Below are 17,967 nucleotides of genomic sequence, written 5' to 3'. Positions count from 1 at the left end.
CTTCTTCATTATTCCTGTCTCTAACAGGACAATGATGATGGTGCACAAGACATTTCAAATGAAATATAAAGGTCTTCTGTATTATCCACTCTATCTAACATCTTTGGACAGCTGTGTACAGCCCTAGACCCTTATTGTGTGTACAAATAAATTTTAAAGCATTTTTGTGTAACATATAATGTGAATAATGTTCTCTGTTTCGTTTATGCTCAGAAGCTCAGCATCTTTTACAATGAAAGGGTATGTTTGAGGGATAAACTGTAAGTTTTTATTTTCTGTTTGAGTTACCACAGAAAAACACTTGTAACTCAAGTTGTTTCATGTTGTAGCACTCTCAGTCTGTGTTTAATTTCATGCTGTAAGCCCTCTCATATCTTTTCATGATTTTCAAAATTTGGAGGGCTCGCCATTCTGTCTACACACTACCAAGTGCTGTTTCTCTGCTGTGAACAGAAAGAGAATCCTAGCATTTTGGACTGAGTCCCATTGTCTATTTTTTAACAGTTTACTGGCTGTTTATTGGCTTCTTAAACACATTAGATCTGTTTCCAGCACACAAACAGACTGGAGATCTTTGCAAATTTTATAATGCTTTTGATTAATTCTGTTCACAATTGCTAACATTGAAATTACCAACTTAGAATCATCTATGCCAAAATTCACAGGTATATATGGGCACAATATTATCCTCAATAACATATGATCATTCCACTTCATTAAACTAGCTGAGCAGTGTTGGGGTTTTCTTTGGCTTGTCTTTTAAATTATTTGTCTCAGAGAATACATCATGTAAAACTGAATCATTATCCCTCTCACATCCTTCCTGTTATTGAAGGCATTCCTCAGAACTCACAGTGTTATATATACACATCAGTGACATCACCTATGCAGCTGGTTATTCTTTTACTCATTTGCACTACTGTTCAACAGGCCTTCATCTACCATCATCTTTCATTAAATCCCACAAAGATTTTGTGGTTTGGCAGGGAAGGGAACACACCCTCATTCCCTACCTTTGAGAGCATCACATGAGGGTATGGTCTGGGAGCTGTGTACTGTTTACAAATACATTTTTTGTATGTTTGTGATTATACTATTGTTCATTTATTGTACTCTCCCTATTGTCTCTCTACAATAGAGCCAACAATACACTCCAAAAATGTAAGCCATGTTTACCAGTGTTATATCACCTTTCCTTTTAGCAATGTTTTAAAATTTTAATAGTCCAAGAAATGATACTTGCTTGATGCAAAACTTGCTTGTGTTCACCATTATCTGATGCATCACAGGAGACATTTGATGAAATCACTTTGTTCATGAACAATAAGGTCTAATATTTGTATGCTGAAATATCCAGAAAAGATTTTACCTTGATAACAGCATGTGTCTTGCTATAATTCCAAAATATGTTTTTACATCAGTGGTAACTTGGGCGGCACGGTGGCGCAGCAGGTAGTGTCGCAGTCACACAGCTGGAGGTTTCCTCCCACAGTCCAAAAACACACGTTGCAGGTGGACTGGCGACTCGAAAGTGTCCGTAGGTGTGAATGTGTGTGTGTCTGTGTTGCCCTGTGAAGGACTGGCGTCCCCTCCAGGGTGTATTCCCGCCTTGCGCCCGATGATTCCAGGTAGGCTCTGGACCCCCCGCGACCCTAAATTGGATAAGCGGTTACAGATAATGGATGGATGGATCAGTGGTAACTTCCCACAAATACAAGATTCTGTTTCCCTGGGCACTGATGTACTTGCTCTTGTACATATCGCCAATAACAGCCAGGAAGGGTCTTTTCCTCTTTGGCACAGAGAACTGGAGGTCTGTTTTTATCAAAAAGCAAGCTGAAATTTAATTAATTTCATTACAGCATTTTCCGCTGTCTGTTGTGTTGTATCCAGAGAACCTAGCAGTATTTCTCTGTAAAATTCACATCAGGCTTTATCTTTTGTGTAATAGAATTTCAGGTTTCATTTCTAGCAGCAGACTTCATTCTTAGACTACTCTTGAGTAAAATTCCAGTTGTCTTATGTGGACTGAGAGTTTTGAAATTTCCTGAATCGTTTTACAATGTTGTGGATGATATGTTGTGAAATGGCTAAATTCTCTACAATCTTAGTTCAGATATGTTCTGACAATATCTGACCATTTTCAGAGAACGTTTCACACACTTTTAAAAATAAAGGTGCTAAGAAGGGTTTTTTTGAGTGATGTCAAAGAAGAACCAAGTTTGGTTCCATAAAGAATCATTTTGGCACATATGTTTAAACCTTTAAAAGTTCCTTCATATATCTCTTTAACAAACATGGTTCTTTATCAAACCAAAAGTGGTTCATCCATGTCATGCTCAAAAAACCTTTGGAAGCACCTATTTATTTTTTATGAGTGCAAAGTTTTTATGAGTTTGCAAAGCCTAAGCATTTGCTAGATGGTCTTTTTATATTCATTTTTGACTATATTTTGCATCTGTTCCAACTTGTTCCAAATTCTAAATGTGTTTATATTAACAAAATACAATCAAGTTGGTCACTGAAAACACTGAAAATCTTTCTATATATTTGTCTTTTTAATTAAAACAGGTGTCATTTTATAAAATATCTCAAATATTCTAGAAACATGGATGTATTTGCAAAAAAATAGTTAGAAATATAAAATATGGTAGTACTGTGAAAGGTTTATATATTTCCCCTCTATATGTTAAAGGGGATATATTTTGCAAAGCTCACTTTTTGAGTGCTTTTGTATTTCCACTTGTGTCTCTACTGCTCCTCGAAAAAGCTTGGGAAAAAAAAAACCCATCCATCCTTATTCTGTGAGTCAGTTGAAAGATTTTGGTGTCAGGAATCATATGCTTCTACGAGCTGTTTGGATGGCTCCTTTATTGTAACGTCACACTAGGGATATTTGCATAGATCCACCCTGGCATTTGTGAAGGTGTTTGTGCAGGCAGAGCCCTATATGCTCCCTATGCACGTTGCGTACATTCCCACAAATTAACAAAGGCCCCCCTCGTCTCAAGTTAGGGAGAGTATGTGTATAATCAGAAGATGAAGAGAAACTATCCTTCAGGAAATGAAAAGAGGAAAAAAAAAACGCGCACACACACATATATATATATATATATATATATATATATCCCAGACAACATATTTCTAGGGAAGTGTGCACCCGCTCTGGCAGACTGTTGAGATGTGGGAACAGCAGTGACAGAAACCTGTGACAGTTCTTCTCAAGGTTGGATTGTTATTAAATAATAGTCTACGTACATAGCCCCTGGAATATAAGCTGGAGAATAAACAGCTATGTTTGCATCTTTTCTTCTACTCCTCCTTAAGGACTGCAGCAGGTACTGAGTCAGACAAATGCATGGAATGGGTGGGGCGTGGTCAGCAACAGTTTATGCATAAAAGTGACACAATCCTTAAACGGCTCATTCTGAAAGGGACTGAAAGTGTCAAGAATAGAGCTGTGAGTGATTTTGTGCAAAGAACCTTATGAACATGTTCTAACTTGTTTAAAAAAAGGTATAATATGTCCCATTAAATCTAGTAAATAGTTACTGTTCATAAATGTGCAGAAGTCACTCATTTTTACTCAGAAACTAAAAAACTACAACATATTGTATCTTTGACTAGAGTTGAACAAACCTGACGACAGCACTGTAATATACAGTGCATGCTGTATTTTAAAAGCTGACTGGGTTATGAAGATTAAATTAAATGGATTTAAAAACTATGTATATGAGCATAGCCGGTTTTTAAATAAAGCTCTGTACTATTTACATTTTTTTTGCTAAATGGTTGTAGCTAGTTTCTGCTTGTATATTAAAATAGCTACATATATTTGAAATGTCATTGGTCAGACAGTGACTGGCCTTTTATAGACCCTTCTATTTTCCATTAAATTTTTTTTTTGAGAATTAATTAGTATTTGTAATGGAGTATCTCTTCTGAGTAGAAACACTCAGATCATGCTCTACTTAGCATTGTATGCTGGAGGAAATGCACAAGAAAAGCAGCAGCACCACAGGAAATGAACAAAAAAAGAATACAAAACAGAAGCATCTACAAGGTGCACTAGGGGTGAGGGGAAACTAGTTAGAAGAGGGAGGCCAAAACCAGCTTTTGTTGTAAAATAAAATACTAACAAAACAACAGAAATACTGTTTAAAACTGATCTATAGATGAGCTAGATGTACTGTGCAAACCTGAAACTGAAGAACTGACCCTCCAGTCTCTATCAACAAATGTGTTCTTCCCTAACAGCAGCTGCTTTGTTTGGGGACGTTTTACAGAACATTGCCCTCATTAATTCTCTCACTGACCTGACACAATCTACTAACATTGAATACATAGCTGAGAACAACTTGTTACATTTTTGCTGTTGAATTGCACAGGTATAGTACAGAATCTCTAATACATAGGGATGCACAGATTCTGAAATTTTGGGCTATGATTACCGATAATTAGCACCTTGGAGTAGCCGAAACCGATCTTTATAACTGATTATAAATGTGGATTATAGCAAAACAAATTTCTTTTTTAATCATAGGTTCATTTAATCAGGTTAGTTATATTAGTTGTAGTATTATATATTTGTATAAGATCTAGAGGGGTGCTAATTAGTGCAGCACCAGATTTGTTTTGGAGAGCGAGGGAAAGAGCAACATAAAGTGACTCAGAGCAAGCGATGGAGAGTGTGTTTGAGCGAGTGTTTGTAATCGTTCATTGTCATGTTTCATCAATAAATTCAGACGCTGAATGACTCTACATCTATTTTCATGTATTTTATATAAGAAGGGCTCGTGCACTGTGGTGGTCGAGAGTCTTTCTGTAATTTAACCTGCTGCGTGTGTGTGCGTGTGTCCTGAGTGTGGTTGATATATTAAATTAGTTTTTACCACAGGGAAATTTAATCCCAGAAACTGTTCTCTGCAGAAACTGTGAAAAACGTCCACATGACAGACATAGCTGTGTATTTATAGACATCGGTGTATATGCACAAGCACAAAAAAGGCACCAATTTATCAGTTGTAATATCTGCTAAAATTCCAATATCGGGCCAATAACAATAAATAAAAAATCCACACATCGGAAAATAATATATCAGCCGCAGATATATCGTGCATCAATACTAATACATCCAGGGTACTAGATATCAGAATTTTGGCTGATAGATCACATGAAGAAGAATCAGTGCAGAAGTTATTTAAATGCCTAAAAACTCTGCAACACAAAGAAACATACAGAGCTTCTTCCTAAATGCAAATGAAATTAAACTAAACAAACCCATAAGATGATATACAAGGCAAGGTTTTGAAACTCAAAAGACCAAAAGACATAGGCATAATCCAAACTAATGCAGTGAATATTTATTTTATCTAGATTCACTGCTTCGTCCTGCATGAAACTTATTAGTCTAAACTGCATGTGTCTTTGAATGTACACATGGGCAATTTAGTTTCCAAAAGTGTGGCTCCCAGAGAGTGGATGGAGGGGCCTTGCTAAACTTTTGCCACAGGCTGTACCCTGCCTCAAAGTCTGTTACCTTAACTAGGACTAAGCAACAGATTTGACCCAGAATGCGGAGCTCAGAGCCGAGCCATGAGCCACACACAGATTTTCTCCTCAGTTTTAGCCAATTAAGCTCTCAATAACTGGCAAACAACTGGTGTTAAGGTCTGGAGTGAGTTGAGGAAAGTCAGAGAAAGAGACAGATGCGCAGGGACTGGATGATTAAATGCCAAAATACTGGTTATTTTGATAATGTTTCTTTTTGTTAATAAAAAGCTAGAGGCTCCTGCCTCCAGTGACCTCCTGCCGGGGGTCCCAAACATCTAGTCACTTTAAAACAATGAAGGCTTATACCACAACAATTAGAACAAAACAAACAAAAGCTCTGTTTGGAGAGGGTCATTTTCTAATAGACTCTTATAAAAATCTCTGAGAGCATTGATTAGGACACGGAATCACAGTTATAAACATGGACTAAATGTTTTAAATATTTTTGGACTAACACATTATAAGACAGTTAAAAGAGCAATAGTAGCCACCATTGAGAATACCTTTGTCCATTTTTGTGCTTTTATTGTCAAACACTAACACAAAACTGAATTGAGTTAATGCTAAATCAAGTAATGCTAATTGGTGGCTACACACTTCCATTACCAACATTAGCCTCATAAGTAAAGCACAGAACAGATGTGTCCAGAAGCGTGTTACCTGACTCCTGAAGCTGGTGAGTCTCAAGATTGGGTTGAGTGTGTGGAGTCCTCAGACAGAAAATGTCTGAGCAGTGAGTCTGCTGAGACACACTGAGCTGGAGAGGAAGTACTCTCTCATCACTCTAATAACAGAGGTGTGAACAGATCATTTAATTCATACACAGCAGCTCAGAGCCCACTCTTCCATTCTGACCAAAAGTCAACTCTCTGCTCACTCAACAGAAACGCACTGACTATTAGAATATAACAAGACAAGTTTCATGATCCAAAAATAACCTCGCCATGACAGCAGTCCACCAGAGCAGGCCTGCAACAATAACCATTTATATGAGGTTGATTTATTGTCTGAGAAATAACTGTGCTAATATTATATTATCCTCATCTTATGCTACTGTTTTAATGATAACAGCATAATAATGCAATTACACTCATTTAAAGAGTAATGGATATTTAGCAAAATAAAAAAAAACACAGTTAAGAATACTCAGATATTGGAATAGAAATACATAAAAATCTCCAAATATCTTAAATAAATTAAACTTAAATAAAATGAAACCATTGTTTACAAACAAATCCACAATTGCCCCAGAAGAGAGACCAGAGAAAAGCAGGGAACAGAACAGAGGGTGCAGCTAAAATATTGGTGACATTAATTATGTAACCAAACACAGTTTTCGATATATGATAATATACCATGCTATGATAATACCACACTATTGACCACTCAACTGCAGGGAAGGGCAAGCGATTGTCACTAAAAATTGCAATATTTTCCCATGTTTTCCCTTTATTTGAAAGGTCTTTCTTGTTTAGACTTTAGTGTGTGTTAATATTAAGTAGATTTGTTTAAAGAATCATAAAAACTAAAGACTTTCCCAACTGTTAGCATCTAAACTGCTGCTGAACCACTGAGTGCCTTCTTTTATAAAATGGAAACAATGGCAGCTAACCTAGATGCAAAACCAAATGCAGTTTGGCCTGTTTGGGAGCATTTCGGATTTCAACCAAATGAAAAGAAAGAGCCAGTCATTTAAGATGAAGCAATATACAAAATCTGTGCCAGAAAGGCTGCTGTGAAACTGAGAAATACATCAAATTTGATGTCATCTAGTTATCAAAGTCCAACTGACTTCACCAAGCGCAAGTCCTGGACCATCCTCAAAACGAACACTTCATGCCAGTTCCAGCCGACGAAAACCGTGATAAGTAAAGTAATTTTTTGGGGGGGTGGGTATTATTGCCTATTGCAGTGTTGAGCCCCGTTTAATCTGTGGAAGCAAATCTGTCTCATCAGACTTTGAAATATTGCAACCTTTGAATTTGTAGCACTGAATTTTGTTGCTTTTGAACTTAAGTCTTCAGATTTCCACCTCTGAATATTTTGCTTCGCAATTATTCATCTGAATATAGTTACTCTTGAATTGAATTCATGAATTTTTAAGAACACATTTTCACTGTTATTATTCAAGGTTAATAAATTCAGATTTTTAAAATAAATCAAGCTTAAAAAAATTCAAACAATATATTTTGAAGTTGCTCAAATTCGACAGGCCAAATTCAGATGCCAAAATACGAGTTAAAAAAATTCAGAGTGCACATCCGCGATACAAAGGATGAGGAATCGATTTATTTGGATTTTCTCTTTCCCCTTAAATGCTGCACTAGTTGTATTCTGTCACCGCTAGATGGCAAAATACAAACACAACTTCCATACCGTGGAAAAACTACACGTTCAGCTTCTTTCCGCAGATATTATCTCTTTATTTTCAAAGTGTCTCAAACATCTGAAAGTCTCACTGAAGACACAATATAACAGACTATTGATATCCTGAAGATTTTACTGTGGACATTTTTTGTAACGGCCCTGTGAACGTAGCATGTGATATGACAGAATATGTGGAAACATGAACTGTGGGTATATAGTCGTGAAAATTAGAACACCCCATGAAAGCTTTTGTCTTTTTGAACATATTTAAACATATGACCTTTGACTTTCATTTGAACAGCACTGAGAGATGGAACTTATACAAATAAAACTGAAGAAATTACTTATAAGCATAGGTTGTACAATGTAATTGGCTTTGGCAGAGAGGATTTGACAATTTTTCATGGGTGCAACCCACATACTCAGCTCTACTGCTCATCCAACTTTGAAAATAAAGCCCAATGAATTAAGCCAAATGCACTCCCCACACATTCTATCATGTCCAATGCTATGTTTATAGGGCAATTATATAAAAATTTCCACAGTAAATTTTCTTCATCTTCAGGATATAGACAGTCTGTTATATTGTGTCTTTAGTGAGCCTTTCAGATTTTAGAGACACATTGAAAATAAAGAAATACATCCAAGGAAAGAAGGTAAATGTGTAGTTAAACTAAACCAGGGGGGTACAAAGCACACCCAGAATGTGGAGCAGTGGAACCGAGTGATGGAGACCCAACAAAACACATTTGGGTGAATGTGATGTGTATGATCCAGATGTAATTGTCAAACACCAGTACCTGCCTTCACTAAAGTTCAATTAGATGTTTATCTATGTAATCAAATCCTCAAAGTAATGTTCCAACAATTAGGGTAAAGCTTTCACAGGAGAGTGGATACTGTTACTGCAGCAAAGAAGAAAACACTCAATCAGCAGGTGCCCGGATACGTTTGGAAATACAGTGTGAAAAACTAGTACCAATTCATACCAAAGGTTTTGAATGGAGTTCCTTCACTGTAGAAAACACAGCTCCACTGTTCCAGATCCCATTGCCGGGGGTCTCTATACCCCCTTTAAAAAAATACAGACTGAGTGTGCAGAGTTAAACACCTGTTACAACAGTGAGCTTCAAATAACTGCAGCTTAAGATTAATGTTTAGAACTTATTTGACACTGTTGCAATGAGCACTGAATTAAAACCAATATTCTTCTGGTAATGCATTTTAAAATCATTTTCATGTGTTGAGGTTGAGGTTATTATTAATATACAAGCATTGTAATATTATTATCCAATTCCAAGAAGCTTATTGAAGTTGATAGCATCACAGAACAAAGAGAAAACACATACCATAATGAGGAGTTCTGACAAATGTAGGACAGTCGAGATATATTTGTCCTCTATCTCCTTTGTTCTCCTCCCTGTCACTTTTCTGCAGGTCCTAAGAGACAGCTATTGATGGTGAGGTTAAAGACTTCCTCCCTCCCTCCCTCCCTCCATTTCTCCTTCTCTCACTTTCTCTCTAGAAATGATGAGCACACAACTTTACCCAACACTTTCTTTCTCACTGGACACTGTATACACTTACTGTCCCTTTTTCTTCCAATGTACTATCTACCACAGTATTATTCAAACCCAGTGAAAGAAATTCAAATGCAAATAATTCAACATTTAATAAAAATTTGACATTAACATATAAAAAAGACACAAAATGATAATGATAAACAAAAATGATATTTCCAATCTGCAAATACATTAGAGAGTGTTTATGACCTGATGATTTTAGTGGTTTAGGGCAAATAGAGCCTTTATATCATGATGGTTTAAGCGGATTTAACAGAATATTAATATCTTAGAGCGTAATGAGATTTTGCCAGTAGATCATTTATGTATATGGTTTATAGTTTTTTGGGGGGGGAAACAGGGTGTTAATATATTAAATGGTGCTGGTGGTTATGGCAAGTAGAGTGTTTACGTAGTGGATGGTGTCCGTGGCTTTTGTGTCAAAAGAGCATTTATATCCTGGATGGTTTTGGTGGTTTTCTGCAGGGCCTCAGTGACAGTACTGTTGGTGATGGTGAGGACAGAGAGGTTAGAGGTCTGTGTGAGTCTTTGTAATTGGTCACTGTGAGAGGTCAGAACTGGGTTGTTGTCCAGAAGAACTGAACACAGTGGAGTTAAGGGAAAAAAAAGGCACAGTGCTGTTTTTTTCTGTATTTATACACATAATCTTTGAAGGATACAGTGAAATCTCCTGATCTTCTGGAGCTCAGCCAATACACACCTGAAAACAGAAAAACATTTTTTTCAGTTAAATTCAAACTTGATTTCATAGCATTTATTTAAATGGGTGCTGTCAGAATACCAGCTTTGCACAAATAAGTACAAGCCCAAATAGCAAGAAAAACTCCATCAGAACATCCACTGAGAGCAAAACCACTGTTATGTAGAAATAACTAAAAATAATACATTTTACTATTTAACAGTTTAACAAATTATATTAATTAACAGCTAAATGCTAGTAAATGCTAAAGGCAAAGAAAGAAAGAAATGAAATTATTACTTATAAATACAGAAAGCTAAAATATACAGTGTTTAAATAGTTTAAATAAAGAGGCGACTATAAAGGTGAAAATTATTATGAAGTACAGTATAATGATGTTTAAGAAGCTGAAGATAAATAAGTTCAAACATAAATAAGTTTATAGAATACCTGCTGTCTACTGGCTGATCACTGCATGGTTGAGCAGGTGCTGATAAATCTCCAGTGGTCAAAACATTCTTCTTTACCCAGTTACACCACTCCCTTACTACTGTCACATATCTGCCATATGAAAATTTGATAATAACATTACATTATGAACAAAACCAAAAACAAAACTCTCCTGCACGTTTTTCTGATCTTGTGAAGGCCACATCCTAGTTGTTCATCACTGTATTGACCACAAAATAATTTAGTGTTTTTGCTTGTTGGACATTAACCAACAAGATAAAAATGTTCAATTTCAATTTCAGCTTTGACTTAGACTTGAGTTAGATCTCTTTCTACCTGTGATAAACTCCGTCCCTTTCTTCCTGCAGCAGGTGCTTCTGGCCATTAGGAAGTGTGAGCTGATAAAGCCCAGCCCCCTTACTAAGGGGCTCTGTCCCCACACTGACATGCTCCTGCAAATAAAAAAAAATTACAATCCTCATTTCTAGAAAAGTTGGGATTTAGCAAAATGCAATAAAAACAAGAACTTGTCATTGGTTAATTTTCTTGAAAGTTTATTTAACTGACAAAAGATAAAAGAAACTCCACTACATTTCAAAATCAAGTATCCTACTGTTTTACTCCACCACATTATTAAAATCTATTTAACCATAAACCATGTCATCACTTCTCCCCACTGCAATTCTGAGAGATGTACAGCGGCACTGCTACTAAGAGACAGATGAACGCTGTTGGAGCTCTAAGGCAAGCAATACTTAATGTTTCTCCTCATAAAACCAAGTAATACCAAAAGGCACCCATGTTATTTTATCAACTGTTATTAGTAATCACACATTCAGTTCTTAGAACCATTATGAGTAAACAAAATGATTTAGTATGCGTCTGTATTATCCAAAGCAGTAACATGCATTTACATTTTAGAACATTTCTCTGTGTATTGTAATTTCCTATTGTATTACATGTATTTAATGTAGGTTACTTACTGACAAAACTAGTAACATATAGAACATATTATACTGCATGGCAATGCAATGTTTCTCCATTTTTTTTAATTACTCGATTTGTCTACGGTCCCCATTATTTCTGGAATAAATCGTAACTTAAAGGAGACTCAAACTTCATTATTCCAGACAGAATCAGGCCAGACTGTGCACACCAGTAACTCACAAGAACAAAATCTTTAACAACGTCAAAGCAAAAGAAGCAGGAAGCAAGCACACAAGATTAAATTAGTACTTTTTCAGGTTTTTGTAGTGAATATTAACATAGACCTGTACATGTGTGTACTGTGTGTTAGGTGTGTGCCTGCCCAGATGTATATAGGGAGTGTTTGTGTGTACCTCAGCAGATGTGTCTGTGTTCCACTGTGTCTGCACCTGAACACCGTTGAGAAAAGTGATATGCGCAGAGCCGTCTGAAAAAGCAAAGAAGTGACCCGTACCAGTCACCTGCACTTCTGATATCACATTCACACACTCCCTCACCTCCACCTGCCCAAGACACAAAAACAGTGCCAATATCTCAAATTATAGCACAAAACCTAAAGGTATTATTGTGACTGTACCACAGTTATTTACCACAATTATTTAACATATTCATGTGGTACTTGGAGAGCATCGTTTGAGCAATACACTCCTAGAACGGATCTCACCTAATCACATTGGAAATAACTGTTGTATAACCATTTTTATCAAACTCTATATAACAGTAAAGCATTTATTTGCCAGTAAATGGCTCTAAATTAAACAAGTTAACCGGAGTTCCCTGTAAGCTAATTTGAACCAAATAAACTAACGTGGAATGAGTGTGTAATATTCCAATGACGTTATGTGGTCATTCTGAAGCAGTGTCATGTCCACATAAAAATTCAGGGTCAAAGCTGGATTTCTCTTCAACAGAAATAAATTAAAAATACATGAAAATATCTGCCATTGGGTCTTGTTGTAAACTACACATTTCCCAAAGACATGTTTTGTTCCGTGACAATTTTTCAACTGAATGTAACTGTTCTAATTTACAAAATAATTAAGGTGTTAAATAATGCTACATTCTGCAAATAAGCCAGCACTCCTGAGCACTGAAATGGAAGTAAATCTACTATTAATTAAACTGTGTTAAACCTACAGCTGATCCTCAAACTGCAAACATCTTTCTGGACAAAGCCTGCTGATGTGTGCAGAGGACAGTGGGGATGTTTCCTGTCACACGAAATCAGTTGAGAGTTCAACAGTGTTTGCTTGTTGTTAAAGAGCAAATTTCATAAGATCAACTGTGTATTTGAATGCAGACAGAGCATTATTTCTTGGCTCCAAACACATGTCTGTGTGCATTAAGTTGGTGCTCAGAGCTGTTAAGTTGCTGTGCTCACCCTCCTCCAGCAGCACTGTAGCATGTTGGGAGTTGTGCAGCTGCGGGCCTCTTTATAGCACTGCAGGATTCTGAAATTAAATCAACAAATTAATAAAATAACAAATAAATCAATCAATATAGTCAGTGTCAGGAAATATCCAAATATGGAAGCTGTATATTTCTTTACATTTTCATATAAACCAGACTGTTTTCTCTTTTTTAATCTTTAAATTAATTATTGATATTATTATGTTTATTTATACTAACTAAAATAATGTAAAACTATATTTAAAAAATACAATTATTACTGGTAATTGTAGTAACAATAACAACAACAATAACCTGCTAGCTCTGGTCACTACATTTCTGATAGAGTATGGCTGTCCAGGAAGGTCAGGAGGAAGTCCATTTAGGTAGTAAACACTCTCCAGAGTCTGTAAATAAATAAATGTTTACTGTAAACATCAATACAGTGTAACCATAGTTTTCAAACCCTTTGTTGTTACTGTAAATGTCTCCCCTTGGCTCAGAATAATAGGTGATAATAATAAACAATACCGAGTACACTAATATTACACAAATTGTGTGTGTGCGTGCGCATGTGTGTGTGTAATCCAGAAATATATCATTTTGTGGAGATTAAATTAAGTTAACAGTAACATTAGGGGCAGGACTGGCTAAGTCTATGCTGAATAAATAGAAATCTATATAATGTCTCCAGAAACCACAGTGTGCTAAGTGTGTATTCATGTAAGTTTGTGTGTGTTTGTGTGTGTGTCTTACAGTAGATGAGGTGGTTTTGTAGTGTGTGTAGTATTCAGCTAAAACTCCATTCGACCTGATCACTGTTCCATCAGCAGGGGAAACCTCCACCACTGGCACAGTGCCCCCTAGCACACTGACACACAATTACAGGTAAACACGTCTTAACTCACATACATATCAATTATTAATAGATGTGTTGATAATGATGTAACTCATTGAGAAGCTTATAATTTACCGATAAATGATGCCCTGGCACCACACAACTTTCACCAGTTCAGAGAACACACCGAGTTCTGACCAATCAGATGCTCCGCTGCCATAGCGCCAGCTGGGCAGGGCAAAACTATACATTACTATCACCACCATCATAATCATCAATCTGAGAATTATCATCAACATCAACATCATATGTAAAATCATTAATATCAACACCATCATCATCTTCACCACAATTAAAATTAAGATAAAACAAGATAAGACAAGATAGTCCCGCAGCAGGGAAATTTAGTGTTACAGCAGCAGAGTTAGAGCAAGGCACACAACAATAAAAAAGAGGTAGCGGAAAAAAATAGAAGCTAAAAATGTGAACATTATATTAAATAAATATAAACAAAACATATTCTGAAGAATATCTCCATTCAAATATTACACATACTTAGGATAAGTATATTGAACATGAAATGGTATGAAATGACATGGAGCCCCAGGAACAAAAAAACACAAATATTTCTTTAGCGTCCATACAAAATAACATTTCATATATAAACACAGTAATACAGTAGTTGAGAATCTGTACTCACCTGTGGAGGTGAGGATGGGGGCAGGTTAGAGGGAGAGGAAGAGGAAGAACAGATTTCGCTCTAGTCAGAGGTTTCAGGGTCTGGTCTGATTCTCGTTCTTTTTCAGCCTCATTCTTCTGTCCAATAGCATTGCTGTGCTGAGTTATCCGGGCTTCCCTCTGGCTGAGAGCTAGAGAGAGAGGGTGTGTCCACATGTGAGGGGTTTCGAGGCAAGAGTGGTGTTGGATCACACGAGAGTAAGTCTTTACAATCCTCCCTGTTCCCTTGTTTTCATCTTTTACATTTTCTGATGGCTGTAAATGCTCAGCTGCTTTAGATGGAGAATATTTTTGCTTCTCTAGTTCTGTTTTTTTGTTTTGGAAAGGTCCTTTGCTCCTACTGCAGCTGCTCAAGAACTCCACCTCAAAGTCCTCTCCACAGCTGGAGAGCCGCAGGCATGCGTTTCCATCCACAGAAGACACAGTTTCACCGTCCACAGATCTTTGGAGAACACTGTAGGAGTCTGTTGCGGGCCACTCAACTTCCAACAATTCAGTTACACGCTTCTGAAAGAGAAAACACACAAACATTTATCCTTTAGTACCACTCTAATTCTCACAGGACTAGTTTTAATCCCTGTCTGGGTGGGACACTACCCTTTTAAGTTTTTTGAAAAGAAAATGCATAGTTTTTAATCTTGATGTTCTCCCCAAATATGTGTTGTTACCAATTCCAACAATTAGTTATGACTTCCTCTATCACACAGTACCACCTGCCTGAGAGGCTGAGGACTACATGTTTCCTGCGAGACATGTGAAGGTCCATTGCCACTTCATTAAATGCTGCCACTGGACAACACAACACTCAACCACCCAGATTCACCATATCAGCCAACATCTGCCCACACAATGGCTAGTGCTGTGCTTGTGGGATGGGTGAGAAAGTTACTACAGACATAAACTGTTGCTTTACTGGATATATATAGCTATTCAGAAACATCATCGATTGTGGGTTAAAGTGGTTCTGTCCACAGGTGTGATTGTGTGTGTATGACCAGTTGCTGTCAGCATGACCTATACATGACTCCTGGTCCCCAGGGGTCTGTTTTACAAAATGTATCCAACAATATTATAACAATCGAGTTGGATTAAACTTGAAAAATGGGTTTTTCAAAACAAGTTTTTTGATAATGAAGATTTGGATCTGGATTTTGTAATTCAATCTAATGTTTAATCAGGATTAAATGCTACAATTGGGTTTTTCTAAGCTTCTAGCAGAAATCTTGAATATTTTTTGATCCTAAATAACTGGATTATCATTATCCCACCATGAGAGGTGGATTCTAACAGGATTAACCATTTCGAGGACACACCTGGTACAAAAATGACTTGGAAATAAACCGGTGTTCTGTAAAACTGATTTTAAAGCACTCACACTCAAACATATTTACAATTAAAAACATGAACTCTTTTTAAAATTTTGATGATGTAGATTAAAAAACAATAATGAATGAGGAAAGCTGTGTTAAATCTTTATTTCTCTTATGATAATTGACATTTTAGTAATTTGTTTCATATATATATATATATATATATATATATATATATATATATATATATATATATATATATATATATATATATATATATATATATATATATATATATATATATCAAAGTGTTTTTCAGACAAAATTGTGACTATAAAAGATAGACAATTGAAATAAGGAAGAAAAATATAAATAAGCTATTAAAATCATAATTAAATTGTGGAGATGGAGAATATAGGGAACAATTTGCTCTCTTAAAATTCTTGATTTAACCATTTTATTTTTCATTAAAAAAAGGTAAAATTATATATCCAACAGATGGCAATATTGAGGAGCATTAAATCACAGAAAATCCAGATCTAGAAATCCTTATCCTGAGATATCTGAACCAGCTAAATCCAATCTGAAAAGGTTTTGAAAAACTAGGGCAAAATCTCTGAGATAATTTTGAATCTAGTTATGAAAAAAGGGATTTGATGATCAAGACAATTTGGATCAAGATTAAAAGTTTTGAAAAACTGGCCCCAGAAATTTAGGGGCAAAAAATGTAAGCTTTCCTAAAAAGGTTCTTGCAGTGTGTGTGTGTGTCGTTTAACATCAACTCGAGAGAAGACTCACCTCCTTCTGCTCATCAGGAAGAATCTCCTCAGGTAAGTAAGGCTGTGTGGCATATTTATTCCTGAAGTTCAGGGCAACAGCCACTAAAGTCTAAACACAAGACATGGGAAATTAAGGATTATAAAACATATCGTCATGTTCAAAATCTCTAAACCTTATGAAATGAGTTTTAAATTATGTTTGTAGTTAAACATGCATTTGATTTACAGCATTGCTGATAGTAACACCTGTTCTCTCTAGAGCAGATTACCCTGCATGGGCTCCTAGAGAACCTGTCATCACTGGTATGCATTACCCTGTACTGACTGATGGTGAACCTAGTCCTGTGGCGTTCTCTCTCTCTTTTCTGCAAGGGGTGAGCTGGAGGTCTCTCCAGGATGTACTCTGAGCCACAGGGAGACAACTGGAGACGAGAACCATCCACGAATGAAACGTCCACCGACTCATCATCATACATCACCATAAACCGCACACAGGCCATCGCTGTTAAAATCAGCAAAAATCTGGAAAATCAGTGGAATCGACAGGTGTAAAATACTCGATTAGTCAACAATTCTAGATTGTGAATGGCTGAGAATGGGGGTGAATGGAACTAGAAGTCCTCCTCTAAAAGCTCCTCTAGGAAAGTTATTACACAAAATAGTTCTAAACACGCTGCTGATGTTTAACAATAGGTTTGAGAGTTATTTGTTTTTTAAATCTTTTCTTTAGCCTGGTGAGGAAATAAAAAATGCTGTATCTGCGTTGTATACATGGAGACGTCTGGTTCCATACACCACCACTGTGCAAATATATGTCTCTACAGTCAGCCACTTCACATCAGAACACTCTCCATCACTGTGTACAGCAGAACACACCGTTGTGTGGGAATTTGTACATATTTAAGAGAACTGAATACAATAATCTGCTCTATTTCATGTATAGTTTTGACAGACGTATACTCAGCGTATTCTCTAATACTTTTACATCTATTTAGTTACTAAAAGCAGTAATACTACTTTAAAGTAAATGTGAATTAACACCACACATTTTTATGTGAACTCCACACGACATTTAGACACTATTTTACCCAGAGCCCTGTACACAAGTCTATATTATCAAAAATACAAACTGTGAACAAACCCGCCGTCTGTTTGCCTTTCTTCCTCAGCGTCTGAGCGCTGGGGCGTTGTCTGTCACAGCGCCCCCAATCAGAGTGGAGGTGGGAGGGGGAACAGCACCCTCAACGTTTGTTAGGTCTGTGTGAAAATAACTGAACACATCTACAGAAAATAT

At 36.5% G+C, this 17,967-nt stretch overlaps 1 protein-coding gene and 1 pseudogene across 4 annotated transcripts; both read right to left on the bottom strand.

Moving 5' to 3' along the window:
* Positions 1–17,967, bottom strand: part of LOC136676576 (uncharacterized) — a 310,723-nt pseudogene that overhangs the window by 121,417 nt on the left and 171,339 nt on the right.
* Positions 9,612–17,923, bottom strand: LOC136677209 (uncharacterized protein C5orf34 homolog). 4 transcript variants are annotated; one of them, XM_066654676.1, is made up of 13 exons: positions 17,815–17,923; positions 16,988–17,195; positions 16,693–16,782; positions 14,547–15,091; positions 13,982–14,074; positions 13,765–13,879; positions 13,324–13,415; positions 13,001–13,070; positions 11,973–12,122; positions 10,969–11,084; positions 10,633–10,743; positions 10,163–10,203; positions 9,612–10,081 (listed from the first exon to the last, which is right to left on the bottom strand). In XM_066654676.1, the coding sequence occupies exons 2-13, from the start codon at positions 17,171–17,173 to the stop codon at positions 9,891–9,893; spliced, it is 1,800 nt and encodes a 599-aa protein (XP_066510773.1). In that variant the 5' UTR covers positions 17,174–17,195; positions 17,815–17,923; the 3' UTR covers positions 9,612–9,890. The 4 variants fall into 4 exon arrangements, with proteins under 4 accessions (XP_066510773.1, XP_066510772.1, XP_066510775.1 ...); XM_066654675.1 differs by lacking the exon at positions 17,815–17,923 and adding an exon at positions 17,720–17,795; XM_066654678.1 differs by lacking the exon at positions 17,815–17,923 and adding an exon at positions 17,762–17,774 and having other exon boundaries at positions 16,988–17,175.

The sequence above is a fragment of the Hoplias malabaricus genome, chromosome X2 (assembly GCF_029633855.1).
Source record: "Hoplias malabaricus isolate fHopMal1 chromosome X2, fHopMal1.hap1, whole genome shotgun sequence".
NCBI classification, from domain to species: domain Eukaryota; kingdom Metazoa; phylum Chordata; class Actinopteri; order Characiformes; family Erythrinidae; genus Hoplias; species Hoplias malabaricus.
This window is presented reverse-complemented; position numbering and strand designations above follow the sequence as displayed.

Bases quoted from the DNA above. Each gene is read 5' to 3' on its own strand.
- LOC136677209 (XM_066654675.1), bottom strand. From the start codon at position 17,745: ATGTCGTGTGGAGTTCACATAAAAAT. The intron at 16,783-16,987 runs GTAATGCATACC...TCTTGTGTTTAG, and splicing joins TCACCATCAGTCAGTACAGG to ACTTTAGTGGCTGTTGCCCT. The intron at 14,075-14,546 runs GTGAGTACAGAT...TGCCCTGCCCAG, and splicing joins CCCCATCCTCACCTCCACAG to CTGGCGCTATGGCAGCGGAG.